Source organism: Sphaerodactylus townsendi, linkage group LG08, assembly GCF_021028975.2.
Source record: "Sphaerodactylus townsendi isolate TG3544 linkage group LG08, MPM_Stown_v2.3, whole genome shotgun sequence".
NCBI lineage: Eukaryota > Metazoa > Chordata > Lepidosauria > Squamata > Sphaerodactylidae > Sphaerodactylus > Sphaerodactylus townsendi.
In genome coordinates, this window is record NC_059432.1 from 62,651,941 (window position 1) to 62,669,861 (window position 17,921).

The 17,921-nt window shown below is 40.2% G+C and overlaps 1 protein-coding gene across 1 annotated transcript in view; it reads left to right on the plus strand.

The window, feature by feature from the left end:
- SLF2 (SMC5-SMC6 complex localization factor 2) overlaps positions 1-17,921 on the plus strand; it is a 55,417-nt gene that overhangs the window by 12,269 nt on the left and 25,227 nt on the right. The window contains exons 4-10 of the mRNA XM_048506037.1: positions 2,907-2,964; positions 5,069-5,955; positions 7,640-7,722; positions 9,606-9,710; positions 9,947-10,111; positions 10,592-10,694; positions 16,653-16,725. Of these exons, the coding sequence (XP_048361994.1) occupies positions 2,907-2,964; positions 5,069-5,955; positions 7,640-7,722; positions 9,606-9,710; positions 9,947-10,111; positions 10,592-10,694; positions 16,653-16,725 (1,474 nt within the window). The remainder of the gene's footprint in view (positions 1-2,906; positions 2,965-5,068; positions 5,956-7,639; positions 7,723-9,605; positions 9,711-9,946; positions 10,112-10,591; positions 10,695-16,652; positions 16,726-17,921) is intronic.

Below are 17,921 nucleotides of genomic sequence, written 5' to 3' on the forward strand. Positions count from 1 at the left end.
GAAGTTTCTAAGAAAGAATTGGCATATTGTGCTAGTGGTTCTAAAATGAAACCTGAGCCTGAGACAGTTAGTCTACCTGGTGGTAGAAAACCCTCCTTAAGGATCTTTGGCAATATAAAATACAGGAATTCTGTGAGTGTGTTTCAAAAGAAAAAAATGCAGTAGAGTTATTAATGTATTCTAAACATATCCCGGAAAACCCACAACAACCAGTATACTAAAGACACTTCCTCCTGAACAGTGATCCTGATGATAAATTTGTTCTCAAGCGTGTCATCCTTACTAATGGCTTTATAAACGTTGAAATCATTTAAGTACTGAAACACATCATTTTAGTAATCTTAGCACTGGTTTAATGACTATGTCTTTATTTTTAGATAATTAATCTAAACTATTTTTTCCACATGAGAAAAATCTGGCAAAATCTGTCTTCATACTTTGCCATTTTTTGGATCTCTTAATGTTACTCTCTCAGATGTAAGAATATTAAGATTATTGACATTGAGGGTATTTTTTATTCCATCTAAAACAACTATCAATAGTGTTAATAGAAGAATCAAACTCTCCCTTAATTTAATCAATCTAGTTAACTTAAAAAGATGAATCCTAGTGTGAAAAGCATTTTACATGGGAATAGGAACACAAGATTATCCCTTATTAAAAACTACCAATTGTTTTGACTGTATATGTGAGGACAAACAAATAACTAAATCCTTCTTCTGGGAATTGACCACACCTGATTGTTCTTGGGTTATTTGGGACTAGAATTCTGTTCTAAAAATTTTCCATCGTGATTGTCTATTCTTTCTGAGGCATCAGGGACGTAGGTGTAGATTTTTTATGGGGAGTTCTGGGGCCACACTCCCACTCTCGCCTCTAGGGCATGGCCACGCCTTCCCAAGCTCCCGCCTCTGGCCTAGCTTTATAAAAGTGCCGGCTCCGAGGTCATCAGGGATGGCAGACTCCCCTGCCCTCCCCTGCTCCTCCCCTCTGGGCAGAGGCATAGAGAGAAAATGGAGCCCGGTGCAAAATCTGAGTTTTGCCCCGGCAGTCAGCTGTGCATACTTGGAATCCACCCCCAAACAGCATCACTTTCAATGGTGTTTAAACTAGAGAGCCCAAATTCCCCTTTTAAATCCACCTTAAAGGGAGAATCTGGGGTCCCTAGTTAAATTGGTCATTGAGTGATGCTGTTTTGGGGTGGATTATCCCCCACCCCTGCAAACAGCATCAATACTTTCAATGTGAAGTGAAAGTGGTTAAGAGCAGGTGCATTCCTAATCTGAGGAACCGGGGTTTGGATTCCCTGCTCTGCACACTTCTGAGCTGTGGAGGCTTATCTGGGGAATTCAGATTAGCCTGTGCACTCCCCACACACACTAGCCAGTTGGGTGACCTTGGGCTAGTCACAGCCTTTTTTTGGGAGCTCTGTCAGCTCCCTGTTCCTACTTCACAGGTGTTTGTTGTGATGTGGAGCAAGGGCAAGGAGATTGTAAGCCCCTTTGAGTCTCCTACAGGAGAGAAAGGGGGGATATAAATCCAAACTCTTCTTCTTCTTATAAACTGAGGAGCTCAGATTCTCCCTTTAAATCCATGCCGAAGAGGTGGATTTAAAAGGAGAATCTGGGGAAATTTGGGGGGGTGCTCTGCTGGGCTCAGGGTGTAGTTGTTAAGTAGGAAGCACCAAACTTTCAGTGTATTCTTTTAGGTGAGTCTCTCCTAATCGATTACTGGCCTCAGGTTTGAGGATCGCGAGCTCAGGGGGGTCCAGTTATGGACCCTCAAAGGTGTAGCCCCCATCTTCTATCTGCTCCGATTGAAAACAATGAAGGATGGGGCACCCCCTTTGGGAGTCCATAGCTTTGGACCCCCTGAACCAAACCTCACCAAACCCGGGTAGTTTAATCAGGAGAGTCCCCCAAACAATCCCTGAAAGTTTGGTGCTGCTAGCCCAAACAATGCGCCCCCTGCAGGCCAAAAACCGAAAAAGCACTAAAATGTTTTAAAAACCCACAAACGGAGGGGCGGGGCTTCGGACATGAATGGCGGGGGTTCAAACCCGAGAACCCCCCCCTTACCTACGTCCATGCATCAGATGAATCTGCTAAATTATCACTGTATGCACTTTCTGAGGGAAAGCTAGATATTTCTTGGAACTGTACTTTTTCTGATATGGAGGTTTTTTTTTAATTCAACCATGCATAAAGCTTTTCATTGATGTTACCTAATTCATCTCTATTGAATTTCTTAAATTTTCACGGTTTTAACTTCCTTGTAAGAATCATCTAGTTTTGTTTGTATCATCTCTAATTGCTTCTTCAGTTGTTGTCTGTTAATTCCAGTTTCTCACTGGAATGTTCAATTAATAAGAGTATGACATTATAAGAACATTTATGTAGAATTGCTGCCCATTTATGTTATAGGATAACTCTTGTACAAATAATCCTGGATTCTTTTTCATTCTTTAATCTCTAAGAATGTATTCCACCTTGCAATATTCAGGAAAAGTGGAGGCATAATGTTCAATTTTTATGTTACTTTTTGAGACTCCAATTCATGCCAATCTCCCTACTATTTTTCTGCATTGTTATTATTAAATAAAATATAGGTCTTATCTGCATCAGAAAATGTAAATGTAAAACCTGCCATAATTCCCCTCTGTAAATATTATATAAATATAAAGTATCAGCAGTGATGCTGTTTACATAGTTTTAGCCTTATTCTTGACTAACTGGTCCAGAGAACAAAAAAGCTTGTAGGATAAGAACCTTCCTTTCCTTTTTCTAAAATATTAGAACATGTATAAGGCTAGCAATCTTTAGATTCTAAGAACTGAGCTGCATTGTTATGTCCAATGCTAGAATGTTGTATAAACATAAAAACATTTGCTGTCTGCTTATTTGTAGGATGCCATGGACTCCTTAAGGAAAAGATCATGTTCAGCTTCATGGGAATCTTCCACAGGTACAAACAAAACAGCTAGTGCTGTAGAAGGGATTGGAAGAAATAGCTTACCTGATTGTCATGTACAACTGTTGTGTGGGCCATAATGCATTTTAACTGTAGCTAAATTTGGGCTGCCACATGACAGTGCGTGGTTGCATTATGGCTTGTATAACTGTTGCTTTGGTCGGGGAGAGTTGGAGGAGTCTGAATGCCCACTTTAGCAAAGTACCTGGTACTCAGTAGAGAAATTTCCTAGTGAGACAGTCAGAATGTTGCCTCCCTCTCTCCTGGGAGGTGATGATCCCCTCCAATCTGGGAAGATTATTTTGTGGCCCCGAGAAGGGACACAACAGAAGTCTCCTGGGTTGTCAGGTGTTCTAAACTGCTCCCCAACTGGGTTTCTGAACTGCCTTCCAGTTCTGAGCCCCTCCTCACCAAAAAAAAAATATGGCAAAGACACTTTGACTCCACTGACAAGTACCAACTTCAAAAGGAAATCATCTCCATGGAGCCAATACATTGCAGGTGCCATAGCAAAGTCTGCAGCGGGAAGTCTGACTGTCAAGGGAGAAGCCATCTTCCTGTAAGTCTTCCAGGTTGCAGTGGTGATTGTAGTTCCTTGCTTCCACTGAGGTTTCTCCTTGAAATCAGCATATCTCCTCAGAGGCAAGGCATTGCATCCAGCACAGCATTCTTGTCACTCAGCCACGTTGGATGTCTCATTGGGCAAGGTTGTGAATGCCAGGGTCATGAGTTGTGGGCCCTACTCCGTAGGCAATATGTTTTTCAGTAAGACAGATATTACAGCTGAAGTGTCCTTTACTGAACATTCAGTTTCCTCTGCAGTTGTGCTCCTGAACTTATTGTTGTCTAAAACTGTCAGTGGCGTGTACTGATAAATGAAATTTTAAATATTTTGCTCAACAGTGAAATACACCTCCTCAGAGTGCGGTAGAGTCTCCTTCTTTGGAGGTTTTTACAGAGACTGGATGACCATCTTTCGGGAGAGTTTTGATTATGTTTTTCTGTGTGGCAAGAAATTGAACTTGATGGCCCTTGTGGTCTTTTCCAATTCTATGATTCTATCTGAACATTTCTTGACACTGTTAGGAGATCTGGGTATGGATAGGATTAGACCGTGTACAAACTGGCTGCTCCCAACCGCAGCTCTTCCTGCTCAGTCTCAGCATTCAAAAATCTTTAACAGAAAAAGACAGTGCACTTTGCTGAGGGGGAATGGCTCACGGCTTCCCTCTTGGATTAGTTTTCTGGAACGTTGCACACACAAGCACTGATTCCATACACCACATCCTTAAGTAGTCCGAAGTTTATTCAAGGAGATATATCAAACCTCTTCAAATAAATGCTAATAAATGAAAAAGATTGTCAGGAACATCCCAAAGGAAAATTTATAATAGGACTCAAATCATGCCTTAAAAAAACAAGGCAATTCTCAAATCCAAGGGAGGAAAACAGAAGCTCCCATAAATGTGCCCAATATTTTATTTTTAAATAAATTTATTAATAATTAATAAATTTATTTATCACTTCTAAACAGGTCCAAAGCTGCTTATTTTGAATGTCAAAGTCCAAAACAGCGTAACACATGATAAAATGAATTGATAGTGAACTTTAGCCAGAACTGAAGTTACTAATTCACACTGTCTTTTCTCTTACAAGATGTCATGGTCCATGTTAATCAGAAAAGTATATCAGTAAAATGGAATCAATAAGTCTTTTGAGGAGGACATTCCAAAGCAGGGGTCTGTTCAAAGCTAGCTAACAGTCTTGCCTGACAGAGGTGGAAACCAGGGAAATACTTCCTTGCAATGTCCTGTTGCATTAACAAATGTTATTAAATGCCTCTATTTTTTACACTGACAGATTTTCAGTAGCTGGGGTTTTTGGTGTGTGTTGAGGACTGAAAGTCACAGATTCAAGTCTCTATTTCATAACATGGGGCTAGTCAGTCTTGCTCATTCTACCTGACTAGGTTGTTAGGATAAAACAGGAAGGGTAGAGTACCATGCATATTGCCATTGAGGTCCTTGGAGGAAATGATACGAATGTGAGGTTTTTCAAAAAGTTAAAACTTCAGAAATTAATAATTTTTTTTTCACAGATGATTCCTCTACATTACAAGCCTCAAAAGTTGCACTTTCTTCAGGACAGTTTTTGCATGAGACCATAAGAAAAAGCCAATCCTGCCCATCCGTATGTGCAGTCTCCCGGACTTCATCGGAAATATCCAAACATAAAGAACATCCTGGAAAACGGAAAAAGATCTCTTTGAACAATGATTTGAAAATTTCACAGAAGCTAGTTGGACATAGTTTGGATACGCATAATTTTAGTGGTTTACCAGGAAAGCACAATTCTGAAAATGAAAAATACAGAAGATCTTTTAGTGGAGGGGTAGAACTTGAGGATAGAAATCCATCTGATGATGTGTTGCCTCTTTCAATGGAATATCTTGATCTCTGTGAAGAAAATGGTAACTGTGATCAGTTGGACTGCATTATAAATAAAAATGACCACATTCGTACTTCAGATGCCTCAGAGTCACAGGCAGTCCCTTTTAATTCTTATTTAGAGGAGTTGCTTCCTTTGTGTCAGGAACAAAAAGGTGTGTTTGACTTTCCTTCAATTTCATGCAATAGTTTCTCAAAAGTAGAAGCAGAAAAGACCCCAAAGGACATATCTAGCACTGTTTCGTCATCAATAGATTGCAACGATGTCACCATCCCTCCTCCTCCACGTGGCTTAAATGAGATGAACAGTGACGATTCAAATCTAGAGTTGCGTGTGTTGAATAGGAAATCATGGAACCTTTCTGATAGTGAGGATGACAATTATGACTGTGGCCTGGACAGCAGTGATGACGAGATACTGTTGTCATTTGAGGAAATACTGGCTCAGAGTGCCAAACCTACAAAAAACCCAGAACCCACAAATGATGATGATGGTACACAGGACATCACGATCTCCATCATGACTAGTCTCTCGGGCGTGTCCGAACTCCTTTTACCGAGTAGGTTACGTTATGTCAAATGTGAACGTCTTGGAGAGTGGTTCAGCTACATGTGCAAGCACAGACATTGCTTCATGTTGCTTTGCTGTCGCAGTTGCCAAAGACACAACATACTGATCCAAGGAGAAGATTACTGGCTTTGACAGCTGCAGGGGTTCTGACAGGTGCAGCTGAGCAAGATCCTGAAAGTGAAATAGAGAAAGTGGTATGGGAATGTAGTCCTTCTCTGCCAGCGATCTGCCATTACGGCATGCATAGCAAAACTATCTTGGCTTACATCACTTTTCCTTTGTTTCGCGAAAGAGCCAGGGCACAGATTGTCTGCCACCATTTGCAAAGTGACTGTAGTTTGGCTGCAACTCCAAAGGGTGAAGTATCTGCTCTCATGCTTGCAGCCAGGCAAGGTTTCCTATTTTAATACTGATACATAGAAATTATTCTTGGTGCCAAAGGCTCTTAATATTTTTCCCCAGCTGCATTTAGTAAAACAAGTATAAGTTTACACCCTTGTAGATCTGAGTGTAGAGAAAGCTCTTGGTTTTGCAGGATGCAGCTCTGGTTACCATTTTCCTGACACAAGAGAAGTCCAAATAGCACAATACCTCATCTGAGTTTCAAGTCACATTTTTAGACATAATAAATATGCATACATGTTCAATTTGAGTGACTCATTAATATGTGAAACAAGTTGCAAGTAAAGTATGTTGAAATGGAATTCCAGTAAATGAGTTCACTGGTTTTTCAGAGAACATTCTGTCATGATCCTGGCTGTTGTCCTTTTTATGCCTAACTTTCTATTACTGTATTAATTGTAAACTTCCAGTAAGTTGATAGATACTTGTTGGGATTACATTTTCAGTGTGATCCCTCATATACTTTCCTGGGAGCTGAGTAGGATTCCGAGTAGACCTGCCAAGGATTGCTCTCTGCCATCTAGTGTTCCTCACCTGCTGGTTGAGTCTTGAAATAGTGATGTGTGCTTGTGGAGAAAGTGGCGTGATGTCTGAATTTCTAAATATCAGCAATTGCATGAATGGAGAACTCTCCAGCAATTACACATAGTAATGCCTTTTCTTTTTTCCCCCCTGCTTCTGTGTCACTTGTAAAATGGATACATTTTGAATTATTTTCTTAAAATATAAATATATATGCATACCTGATGATCAGGCTGGACAATACAGTTCTGATGAGGCAGGGATCAGGGTTGGTAGTCAAAACAAACTAATTTTTTCTCGATCATATTGTTGGTATTTACTTTGCAATTCAACATCGACCCAAACTCTAGTTCCAGGACTAAATTTAAATAGGTAAGATGTTTAAATATTTAAAGGTCCAAATAAATGGCCTCTTTCCTTCTCAGCAATATGTCTGTCAGGGTGTGCGCTTGGTATTAGGTAGCCTGAATAATGTTCCTGCAACTGGTAATGCGCACCCCTGAGAAAAGCCAGGGCAGGAAGAAGTGGGATGTTTTTACAGCAAAACGAATGGGCTTTCCTCCTCACATCTTTCTGCTGTCTATGTGAAAGTTACCTCTCAGGCTGCTCTTGTTTTAATTTGCTTCCATAGTTTTGAACTTTAAAAAAAAACACACACACCTAAATGGTGACATAAGACTAGCAATAGTTAATTGAATAAATTTCAATCAGCACTTTTCTTCTTCAGCTTTCCAAGCTGCCCATTGAAACTCAAGTTTCCTACGTCAGCCGATTGGAGCATCTTCTGAAGGAGAAGGAAGAATTCAGAAGGTGCGTGTGCCTGAATGCCTTGTTTTCCACAACCATTAATGCAGTGTGAATACTTTGTCCTCAAATACAATTATGAGGGAAATATGACAACCCTTTTAATGGTTCCTGTAGTTAATATGTCTGTGTACTGTGTATTGTTTCATACATGCCATGAAAAAACAAATGTTAGATAAAATTAGCAGCATTTACTCTTCAGATAGTTGTAATATTGCTAAGGATTCTCAGCTAGCTAACATAACTAATCTTTATATATAGAAAGACAACTAAAGATTCTTTAACTATAGCTTGGGGTATAGTCTTATATTTGTACGTTTTTTTAGCGTTGAGATACATTTCCTATGTTATGGGAATTAAACTGTTAAAGCTCTTTAATTTTTTTTCTAGTAGTCTGCCTAATGCCATGTGTTTCCTAAGGATTGCAGAGTGCCCCCCCCCCCCCCAATCTAGGCTGGCTTGGGCTGCTGGGCTCGATGATTGTAGGATGCCTAAGACCTAGTTTTGGGGAAGCAGTGTGTAACCCTGTTAAGCGCTGTTAAACCCCACTGATTTTCATGCAAAGTACTAAAGCGCGATCCTTTACCTGGGAGTAAGCTCGGTTGCTGACAATGGAGCTTGCTTCTGAGTAAACCCTCCTAGGGTTATGATTCACCCATTTGAAGTGTTGTACAGTTGCTTCACCAAGCTTACTCCCAAGTAACGCGCGCCTCGGAGCCAACCATTTTTTCTAAACTAACACCTCAGTATTCAGGTTAAATTGCCGTGTTGGCACTTTGCGATAATTAAGTGGGTTTTGGTTTGCAATTTGGGCACTCGGTCTCAAAAAGGTTCTCCATCACTGCTATATTTCAAAAGCTTAAAATACATCTGCTTTGTCAGTGAGACTGTTTAAAAGCCACGTGCCCTCCTTCCATCATCCTTTCCTTTCTGTCTTTGAACCTTAGCTAATCCTGGTCTTTTAAAACGAAGGAAGTTATGATTAGCATTTCCAGGAAGAAAAAAAAAGTGTGCTGATGTGTCTGTTCTTGTAATTCTGGTTTCAGAGATCTAGCTCTTTAAAATAAGAAAAATGTTGTACGAGTAGCCACCAAAGTGTCAGAACCACCATGAACCAAACAATTGAAACAGTTGTGATGAACAATGATTTCTTTATTGTAGGTCAGCTGAATCCTGAACACGGTCCAAGACGTCACTGACTGGGTCAGCCTGTGAACGCCCTAACTATAAGCAAGCACCTGGTGACAATACTTCCAGCTCTCCACTCTAATAGATACAGTTTCCCAGTGGTATTACTAAGAACCAAACCATTAGGCTGTCTGGCCTTGACTAGGAGTGAGAAGAGATAAGCAGAGGCCAAGAGCAGAAGCAGCATAGTTTCACACAGTACAGTATCACACAGCAAAGACAGCAGACAGAAATTCCATTCCCCAACAATGCAGATATCCTGACACAAGGCACTGTTGTTTTTCTAGGGCAGTGTGGACTTCTCTGACTGGCAGTCTCTACTACAAAGGCCTGGAAAAGGCATGTGGGCTAGTGCTGCTGCTGCATTATTAGTTGTGTGGTAAAGGGATAAACAGAAATAGTTCACCACATTACAGTTTTCCAGTGATGGGTTGAATAGCTGAACTACCTAATTATCCCACCCCAAAATCTCACCCCCAAAATGGTATACAGAATGCTTAAGATACAGCTGATTCTTGTTTTTCCAGGTAACGTTGTGAGTGTAAATCCATATCACTGGAACTTAGTGACCTGCTCTACATTGCTATAGCAGACTCTAGAAATAAGACAATTGGGGGAAATTTGGGTAAATGTTTCAAAGATTCTTCAAAATATGCTGTCCTAATCTGTGCCAGACTTTTTAATTTCCATCTCCATTGCAGGGTAGATGAACTAGAGAAACAGCTGCAAGAGGTTAAACAGCAGGTTGAAAGAGAGTCACCATCTAAAGAACTATCTGATGATGGAGAACTGACTGCTGAGCACAGGTCTTTTGAGTTCTTTGTCATGTGTTTATGCTCAGTGAAATTGTGTTCCATTGACTGTAATGATCTATCCACTCTGCTAATTTTCCAGCCACCTCCTTTAATGGCATCAGAATGAATTTTCATAGTTTTTCTTTAATACCTTACTAGTAACTACAGAAGACAACAAATTCAGTTGGATTAATGTGTTCCTTAGTCTCCAAATATTGTAAACTGATGGTTGTCATTCTGTATTGCAGAGCATTTATAGAGAGATTTTTAGTAATTGATGCTATTCCAGACCAACACCCTGGAGAAAATATATTCCAAATGGCACATGCTGGGAAGATCTTCAGTCAGCATAACCTTGATCTGAGGAATGCTGGATTCTGTCCCCGTAATCCCATTGAAAAATACCTTGTTGGGTAAGAATTGTTTTCTGCAGTTACCCTATTAAAACAGTATTGTATCAGAACTATCTCTCTGTCCACATTGCTGTGTTTAACTGATTGTTTTTTTTAAGTAAAGTGTCATGTTTCCTGTGTGTGCATGCTAACTTAAATCTTTCACCATGTAAGTAAGTATGTGTGTAAAAGGGTATAACTCTACCCATTTTGTGACTGGTTCATGGTTTTGATTATGGGAAGGTCATCAAGCCTAAATCCCGTTGTGTTTGATTTGGCTTGGGTAGAGCCTGGTATTTTTAGCTGTATCAAGACAGTGACAGTGCAATAGTTGACTTTCACCTGTATCCATACCAGACTTTCTTGTGACTCTCACAGATGAGGCTTAAAAATATTGCTATTCCATTTAGTGCTAGCATCTGTGGAAGTATCTTTATGATTTTGCAATGGACAGACTAATTTGGACAAAACTACACTAATTCTCCATTCTTCCTTCTGCAGCTCAGGAATCACTCAACAGCTTTTTGTAATAAATGAAGGCTTGCTTATGCCTGCTTACCATAGTTCTCTTTGTCCAGTTCCCATTTTAAAGTGGATGTTTCAGGTAAGACTCATTTATATATATATTTACATTTGTTGATATGTACTATGTGTGGACTTCAATTCATAGCAAAACCACTTTGTTAAGTTTTTTAAGCTTAATGCTCCATGTGGTGCCGTAAGCCCTACCACCCTCAGTGACATATCCAAGGATTTCTGGGTTTGGCCGGTAAACTCATACCAATAAAAGCAAAATAGAATTTTGTTGGGAAATATTAGAAAGTTTTTAAAACAAACAGAATTACTGCTTGAAATAGACAGGATACACTAAAATAATAAACGCTGTCTTTCTACATATGGAAATCCTACACAGCATAGATGCTCTTGAAGCCTTTAGGTTGTGAGGCTTAGGCAAAGTTCTCTCTGGTAACAAAAAAAGGGAGGGGAGTAAGGGGGAGATAATTGTTGTCTTCATGCAAAACAGTGACTATAGCTTGGTGACCCCCAACTGAACAATCCAGGGGCTACTCCAGCTGAACCTTCCAGGCTTGGAGCAAACTGACTCCTCTGAACAGGAATGAGCAATTGGCCCCTCCTGTCCAGAATATTCTTGGTTGAAGTGAACCTTTCCAATTAGATGCAGGCCTGGGAAAACAACCTTGAAAGATAAGGAATGACTAAAATAGCAGTTGTAGCATTCTGAGAAAAATGTATGAAGTGCTTTATGTTTTGTTTATTAGTATAGCTTTATAACTAGAATGTAGAAATGTTTAAATGTAAATGTTTTAGATATATGTTGATAGAATGAAAGGTCTAGACTTTGCTGTTTAGACTGAGAAGTAATTTAGCAGGTTTTTTTGTATAAGAAAGTTTCTTGAACTTTTATAGCCTTTATACTTCACTATAAAGATCACATGATCTTGAGTGTCTCTGAAGCTAGCAGAAGGGATGTCTTGACAGCGTGCCAAGATCTGCCTAAGTTTTCTCTGCTAAATCACTCACATGACTTGCAAATGAGACATTGCTCCCTCCCCTTTCAGCTTTCCGTTGGAAATTGACCTAAAGCAATTTAGGGCTATACAGCCTTTGCAGACGGCTGGTTTAAGATGGCCTGATTGTAGTCAGGTGGGGATGAGACAATGCACAAAACTCTATAAAAGCAGAAGTTTTAGTTCACTCTTTGCTCTTTCTGTCTGGCTTTTTAGACAGGTTGTGAGATGCCACTTGCTGCCTGGAGTCTGAACTTAGTGCCAGACTATAGGATGCCACTGAAATCTTGGACTTGGCTTCGTGCCTTGCTACAAGATGCTATGGGACTGGGTTCCTCCCTTGCAGGAAACCTTTTGGATTCCTGGTGGGACAGAAAGCCAATAAGGTTTTTTTTTATCTTTTTGCTTTTACCGTAAGCAGCAAAGTTTCTTAGGTAAAATATCTGTTGGAAACTCTGTTTCTTAGGTAAAGACTCTGTATTCTATTTGTCTTTTAGAAAATGTGTTTTATTGAATACTATTTTTATCAATTTCATTTCTGATATGGCTTAAGTAAATATTTATACCTTTAAGTCTCTGGAGTCATTGATTGGGTTTATGGGCTCCAGTGGTTTTCAGGGCTGGGTCACAAGGGTGTGATAGTATTTGGATTTGAAGCTGATAAGCAGATGTGCTTACATAACAGCTTCTACCTGGGAACCTCTGCTGGTTAAAACTGGAAGTTCTCCTAAGATGGATATCTTCTGAACACTCAATATTTTCTCTTTCTTGTGCTAAGTCTCCTGCCAAATCCAAGAAATGTACAGTCTCTTTCGATTTTTAGCCAATACCATGTCAATTTAATCTTTCCACTCTGGTTTTCCAGGCAGTGACCATTATCATTATGTTGCAGTTTGGGTAGAAGACATTTAGTATATCATATGTTGATTGTTCTGTTCATTATGTAGGATTCCACCTGTGAAGAGTAGGGGCAGTGAGAATATGTCAAACACTATGTTCAGCTATATTCTTAAAGGCAAACATCTGTGCTAATTTGCATCCCAGTTGGGCAGCTATCTTCTCTCTCTGATGTCACTGGAAAGTAAAAGGACTCCTCTTAGGTTCACCTCCAGGTCCTGGGGTAAGGGTCTTTTAGACTATTTGCACAGTCACAAATGTCACAGGTGGAAGGAGCCAGAGGGAGACAGTAACTGTTTTTTATTTCTAATTAGCATATAAAAGACATAAAGGAAAAGTGAGAGAAAATAGGCAGATTTGAAGGAAATGCAATACATAGTCCTGGACTTGGGAAATGTGATCCACTAAGAATTATATATATGCTAACAGTAAACTGTGGCCCCTATCTGCTGATACTTAAATCTGCCATTTGGGGCCACACTGACAGAAGGGAGGTTTTTCTCTAAACTTAGGGGACCAAGCTTGCAGAAAAATCTTCAACATTCCAAAAAGTTAAAAGAACAAAAATAGGTCCTTCCCTATTCTCCCCTTGAGTACTGAGTGCTGATTCTGAGGCAGTGATGCCGAAAATAGGCAGGTGACAGGCAAAAAGGATGTGGTGTAAAATACCATCAAGTTGCTTCCAACTTATGGCACTCTTTGAATCAGTGTCCCCCCAAGACGTCCTACCATTAGCAGCCTTGCTCAGGTCTTATAAACTGAGCACAGTGGCTTCCGTTATAGAGTCAATCCATCTCATTTGGGATTTTCCTCTTTTCCTGTTGCCTTAAACTTTTCTTAGTATTGCTGTCTCTTCCACGGACTCTTATCTTCTCATAATATGACCAAAGTACGAGAGCTTCCGTTTAGTTTTAGCTTTTAGGAACAGTTCAGGCTTGAAGAACCCACTGATTTCTCTTTTTGGTGGTCCCCAGTATCCATAACACTCTCTTCCAACACCACATTTGAGAGGACTCTACTTAGCTTTCTTCATTGTCCAACTTTCACACCCAGACATAGTAGTAGGCAATAGTATGTCATGAGTTAACTTGATCTTGGTTGTCAGTGACATATCTTTACACTCAAGAATCTTTTCTAGCTTCCTTCATGGCTTTCCCCATTCTCAGTTTCCTTCTGATTTCTTGGTTGTGTTCAGAGGTGGGATCCAGCAGATTCTCACAGGTTCCCAAGAGTAGGTTACTAATTATTTTGTGTGTGCCGAGAGGGGGTTACTAATTGGTGATTTTGCCACGTGATTTTTGCCTTAGTTACGCCCCTCCTCTCAGCAGTAGTGCGCAGAACTTGAAGTAGTCTAGCAGGAGGTGCACCGGCGTGCGTGGCAGCCTGCGCCTGCGTGCATTCGTTTCCTGCCCAAGGACCGGCGCAGCAGCTGTGTCCTTGCCACAGCCCCGCCCAGGAATGCCCTGCCCCCGGAGTGCCCGACCACGTCCCCATCATGCCCTGCCCAGCCCCACTGGCGCTACGCCACAGTTTGAATCCCATCACCATGGGAACCTGTTACTAAAATTTTTGGATCCCACCACTGGTTGTGTTACCTGTAAAGGGAACAGAGCAGCTCACCAACTCCTGGCAGGGGACAGTAGACAACCAAGAGACAAGAGATAAAGCCAACAATTTTATTCAAACTGACATCAAGACGTGTAGTAATGGAGAGGGACTCCTCAAGTAACAAAATCTTAGCCCTTATATAGATAGATCCATGGGAAAGGAATTCTCGGTCCATGCGTAATAAAACAATAAAAGCGCATACATTACAGAGGATAAGACATTCTGTTAACTCTCCAAAATTAAAACATCTCTTTGTTATCTGACAAGGGGTGCCGATTGCCCCAGTCCCAAAACCATGAGTAACATTTTGATTACATTTTGACTGATCTATTGACAGAATAACAAATACTAACATCCTTTATTCCCTTCTCATTTTATCAGTTTTCCCTTCTCACTTTATCAGCTTTGTGACATAACACTGCTCTTAGAATAACATCTCAGAGATTCAGCAGAACTTGTTATCAATCATCGAGGCCCCCTCTCCATAGAACAGGAAGATTTGCACTATTAGCAATTTGGTCGCTCTGTTCCAAAACAAAATCCTCTTCCTCTTACACATTGAGATAAACCACACGGATCCCTCCTTAATGTGCTAATGTTATCTCTTTTGAAGTTGTGCTTCACTCCTTTTGTCAATGCATGGGAGGACAGGGGTAGGGTTCGAACAACAGTATGCAAGTTTGTAGTTAGAGAAAGAGAAAAGGAGACAGATTAGTCAAATAAAGCAAACCTAAATCTATAATTTTTATTCCTTTTAAGGGATCTTCTGATTAAGTTATTGAACTATTAAAGATTCTACCTAGTAACCCTTCATGTGTGTATGTTGCTATTAAACTACATACTGCTTATTAAGTAATATGAAACTACATACTATGTGTTATGTAATGCAGCCTTGTAAAATAAATAAAAAACCCCACTCTTGACTGTGCTCAACAGTTGCAGTCTCCCTTTTGGTTGATGATGGAGCAAAGGAATAGAAAGTCTTGAACAATTTCAGTTTCCTCATTATCCACTTTAAAGTTGTGTAATTCCCCAGTAGTCATTACTTTCATCTTGTTGATGTTCAGCTGTAGAGTTGCTTCGGTATTTTCTGCTTTAATCTTCACCAGTAGTTGTTTCAAGTCCTTGCTGTTTTTCTGCTAGCAATGTGGTATCATCAGTGTATCTCAAATTGTTAATGTTCCTCCTTCCAATTTTCACTCTACCATCATCTAAATGTAATCCAGCTTTCCTTATTTGTTCTGTATATAGATTGAAAAAGTAGGGAGATAAAATCCATTCTTGTCTAATACCTTGTACAATTGGAAACCATTCTGCTTCTCCATATTCTGTCCGAACACCACCCTCTTGTCTTTGTACAGGTTTTGTACAGATTGTGCATCAAAACAATGAAATGCTGTGATACCAACCATAGCTTTTCATGATCCACACAGTCAAAAGTTTGCTTTAATCTCTGAAGCACAAACTGACTTTCTTCTGAAGTTCTCTTGTATTCTCCAATAACCAATATAAATTTGCAGTATGATCTCTAGTGCCTCTTCCTTTTCTGAAAATAGCTTGAACATGTGGCACTTATCGTTCCATACATGGTAAAAGTCTTTGTAAGATTTGGAGCATCCCTTTATGCGTGTGCAAAATTATTGCAATGGTGCAATATTTGCTGCAATCTTTAATGTCTCCTTTTTGGGAATTGGAATGTAAATTAACTGTTTTAATCTGTGGTTCATTGTTTTATTTTCCATTCTATTGACATACTCTTGGAACTGTCTGTTCTCTTCTGCTGATGGAGCCATTGATTCCTGAAGGGGATGGATGCATATTAGTCTGGTCTCTGAGCTATGACCATTCTGCCTTGAGTCACTTTTCTATGAGCTTAGCCTCTTTACAGTTTCTAGATCCCTTACCACATTAAGGTGTACATCTGAAGGGGGATCAAATGTGTGTGGGGGGTGGGAAGTGGGAGAGCAAAAGGATAGAGGTTGGGAAGACAGTAATTGGAGCAATGTGGGGACAGGCTAAAGCCAGGGAGGAGTGGGATGAGCTGGGGAATTTTACTGTGTATGCTATTCTGTTGGACTGGAGTCTTTATGAATCCTTCTGATAGCTGCATATCTGGCAAAAGTTCTTCTGTATTTATCTTCAAAAGTTTGGAAACCAATTCAGTCTTTTAGGGTTTGTTCTCCGATTTCTGAAGACTTATATCATACCTTTTCTTCATTTATCATGTGCTTATTATATAATGTGGCATTTTTGTCCTTGGAAAGTATGTAAGGATATCCTTGCAGCTTGATAGTTGTTTATTTAAAAGCGCTCCATTCCTTTTGCTGTGATGGTAATTGAGAAGAGTGCTTTCAGACCTGAATTAAAAGAGCATTGCCTGTTCTTGTTACCTAAACTATGGCAGTCCAAAATTTTTGATCTATTTCAAAGTCTAGTATATCACACATGGTTGGTTCTTTATGTAATTATCTAACATCCCTTTACTTTGAAGACAAATACAAGCTCTAAGTGTGTTCATTGCCCTTTAGATGATGTCAGTCCATTCAGACACCGTTTCAAATAAGATTTTGGATACGTTGATGGCATTAACAATTAAAAATGGTGAGTATTCTAAACTGAAATTTAGTAAATAATTCTGTGTGTCAAAATTGCAAGAGTGGCCTCCTGTCAGCTGCGATGAGGTGGTCACCCTTATATCTAACCTAAAACAAGGGAAAGCGCCAGGCCCTGATGGCCTGCCACCTGAACTCTTTAGAAGATTCCCGGAGTTCTGGGCCCCTATTTTGGCTACCCTGTTTACTAAAATTAATAACAGTGGCTGTATCCCTAAGTATTGGACTGAAGCTATCATTGTACCTCTATATAAAAAAGGCGATCCGTCAAATCCATCTAACTATCTCCCGATAAGCTTGCTTTCAGTGGCTAGTAAGCTTTACGCAAGGTACCTTATGATACGTCTCACTGCCTGGTCCTCTTCAGTGCTAGGCCCGGAACAGATAGGATATGCCACAGGTAAATCCACCCTTGACCATTGTCTGGTTTTAAATCATTTGGCGGAGAAATATTGCCACCCCAAGGGTGGGAAACTCCTTGCGGCTTTCCTAGATTTGAAATGCGCATTTGATTCTATCCCCAGGAATCAGCTGTGGGAAAAATTGACAGTGTTGGGAATAGACCAGAGATTACTGTTTCTTATTCGCCAGTTGTATTCCTCAACTACCTGTCAAGTTCGTTGTGATCGTGCTGGCTGCCTAACTTCACCTATAGTTTCTAACAAGGGAGTCAAGCAGGGTTGTATTCTTGCTCCTCTCCTGTTCAATCTTTATTTAAATGACCTTGCTCCTCATTTATCTCAGACTGAAAGTCATGCACCCATTTTGGGACAAAGACCCACATGTGCGCTTCTCTATGCAGACGACACTGTGTTACTGTCTCGGTCCAAGGTGGGCCTGCAAAGACTACTTCAAGCCTTTGCGACCTACTGCACAAACAGTGCCCTGTCGATTAATTATAACAAATCCAAAGTGCTGATCTTTTCGAATTCAAAAAAACTCAGCACGTGGAAAATAAACGGTACATTGATTGAACAGGTCCATTCATACAGATATTTAGGAATCACCTTCCACCATTCCTTAACCTGGACCTCTCATATCCACCAGACTCTCAATACAAGTAAAACCAAAGTGTTGGCAATATCCAGATTCTTTCAACCAGAGGCGGTCAATTTTTTCCTACCGCAATGGAAGTTTTTCAGCTAAAACTACTGCCACAATTACTTTACGGAGCTCCAATCTGGG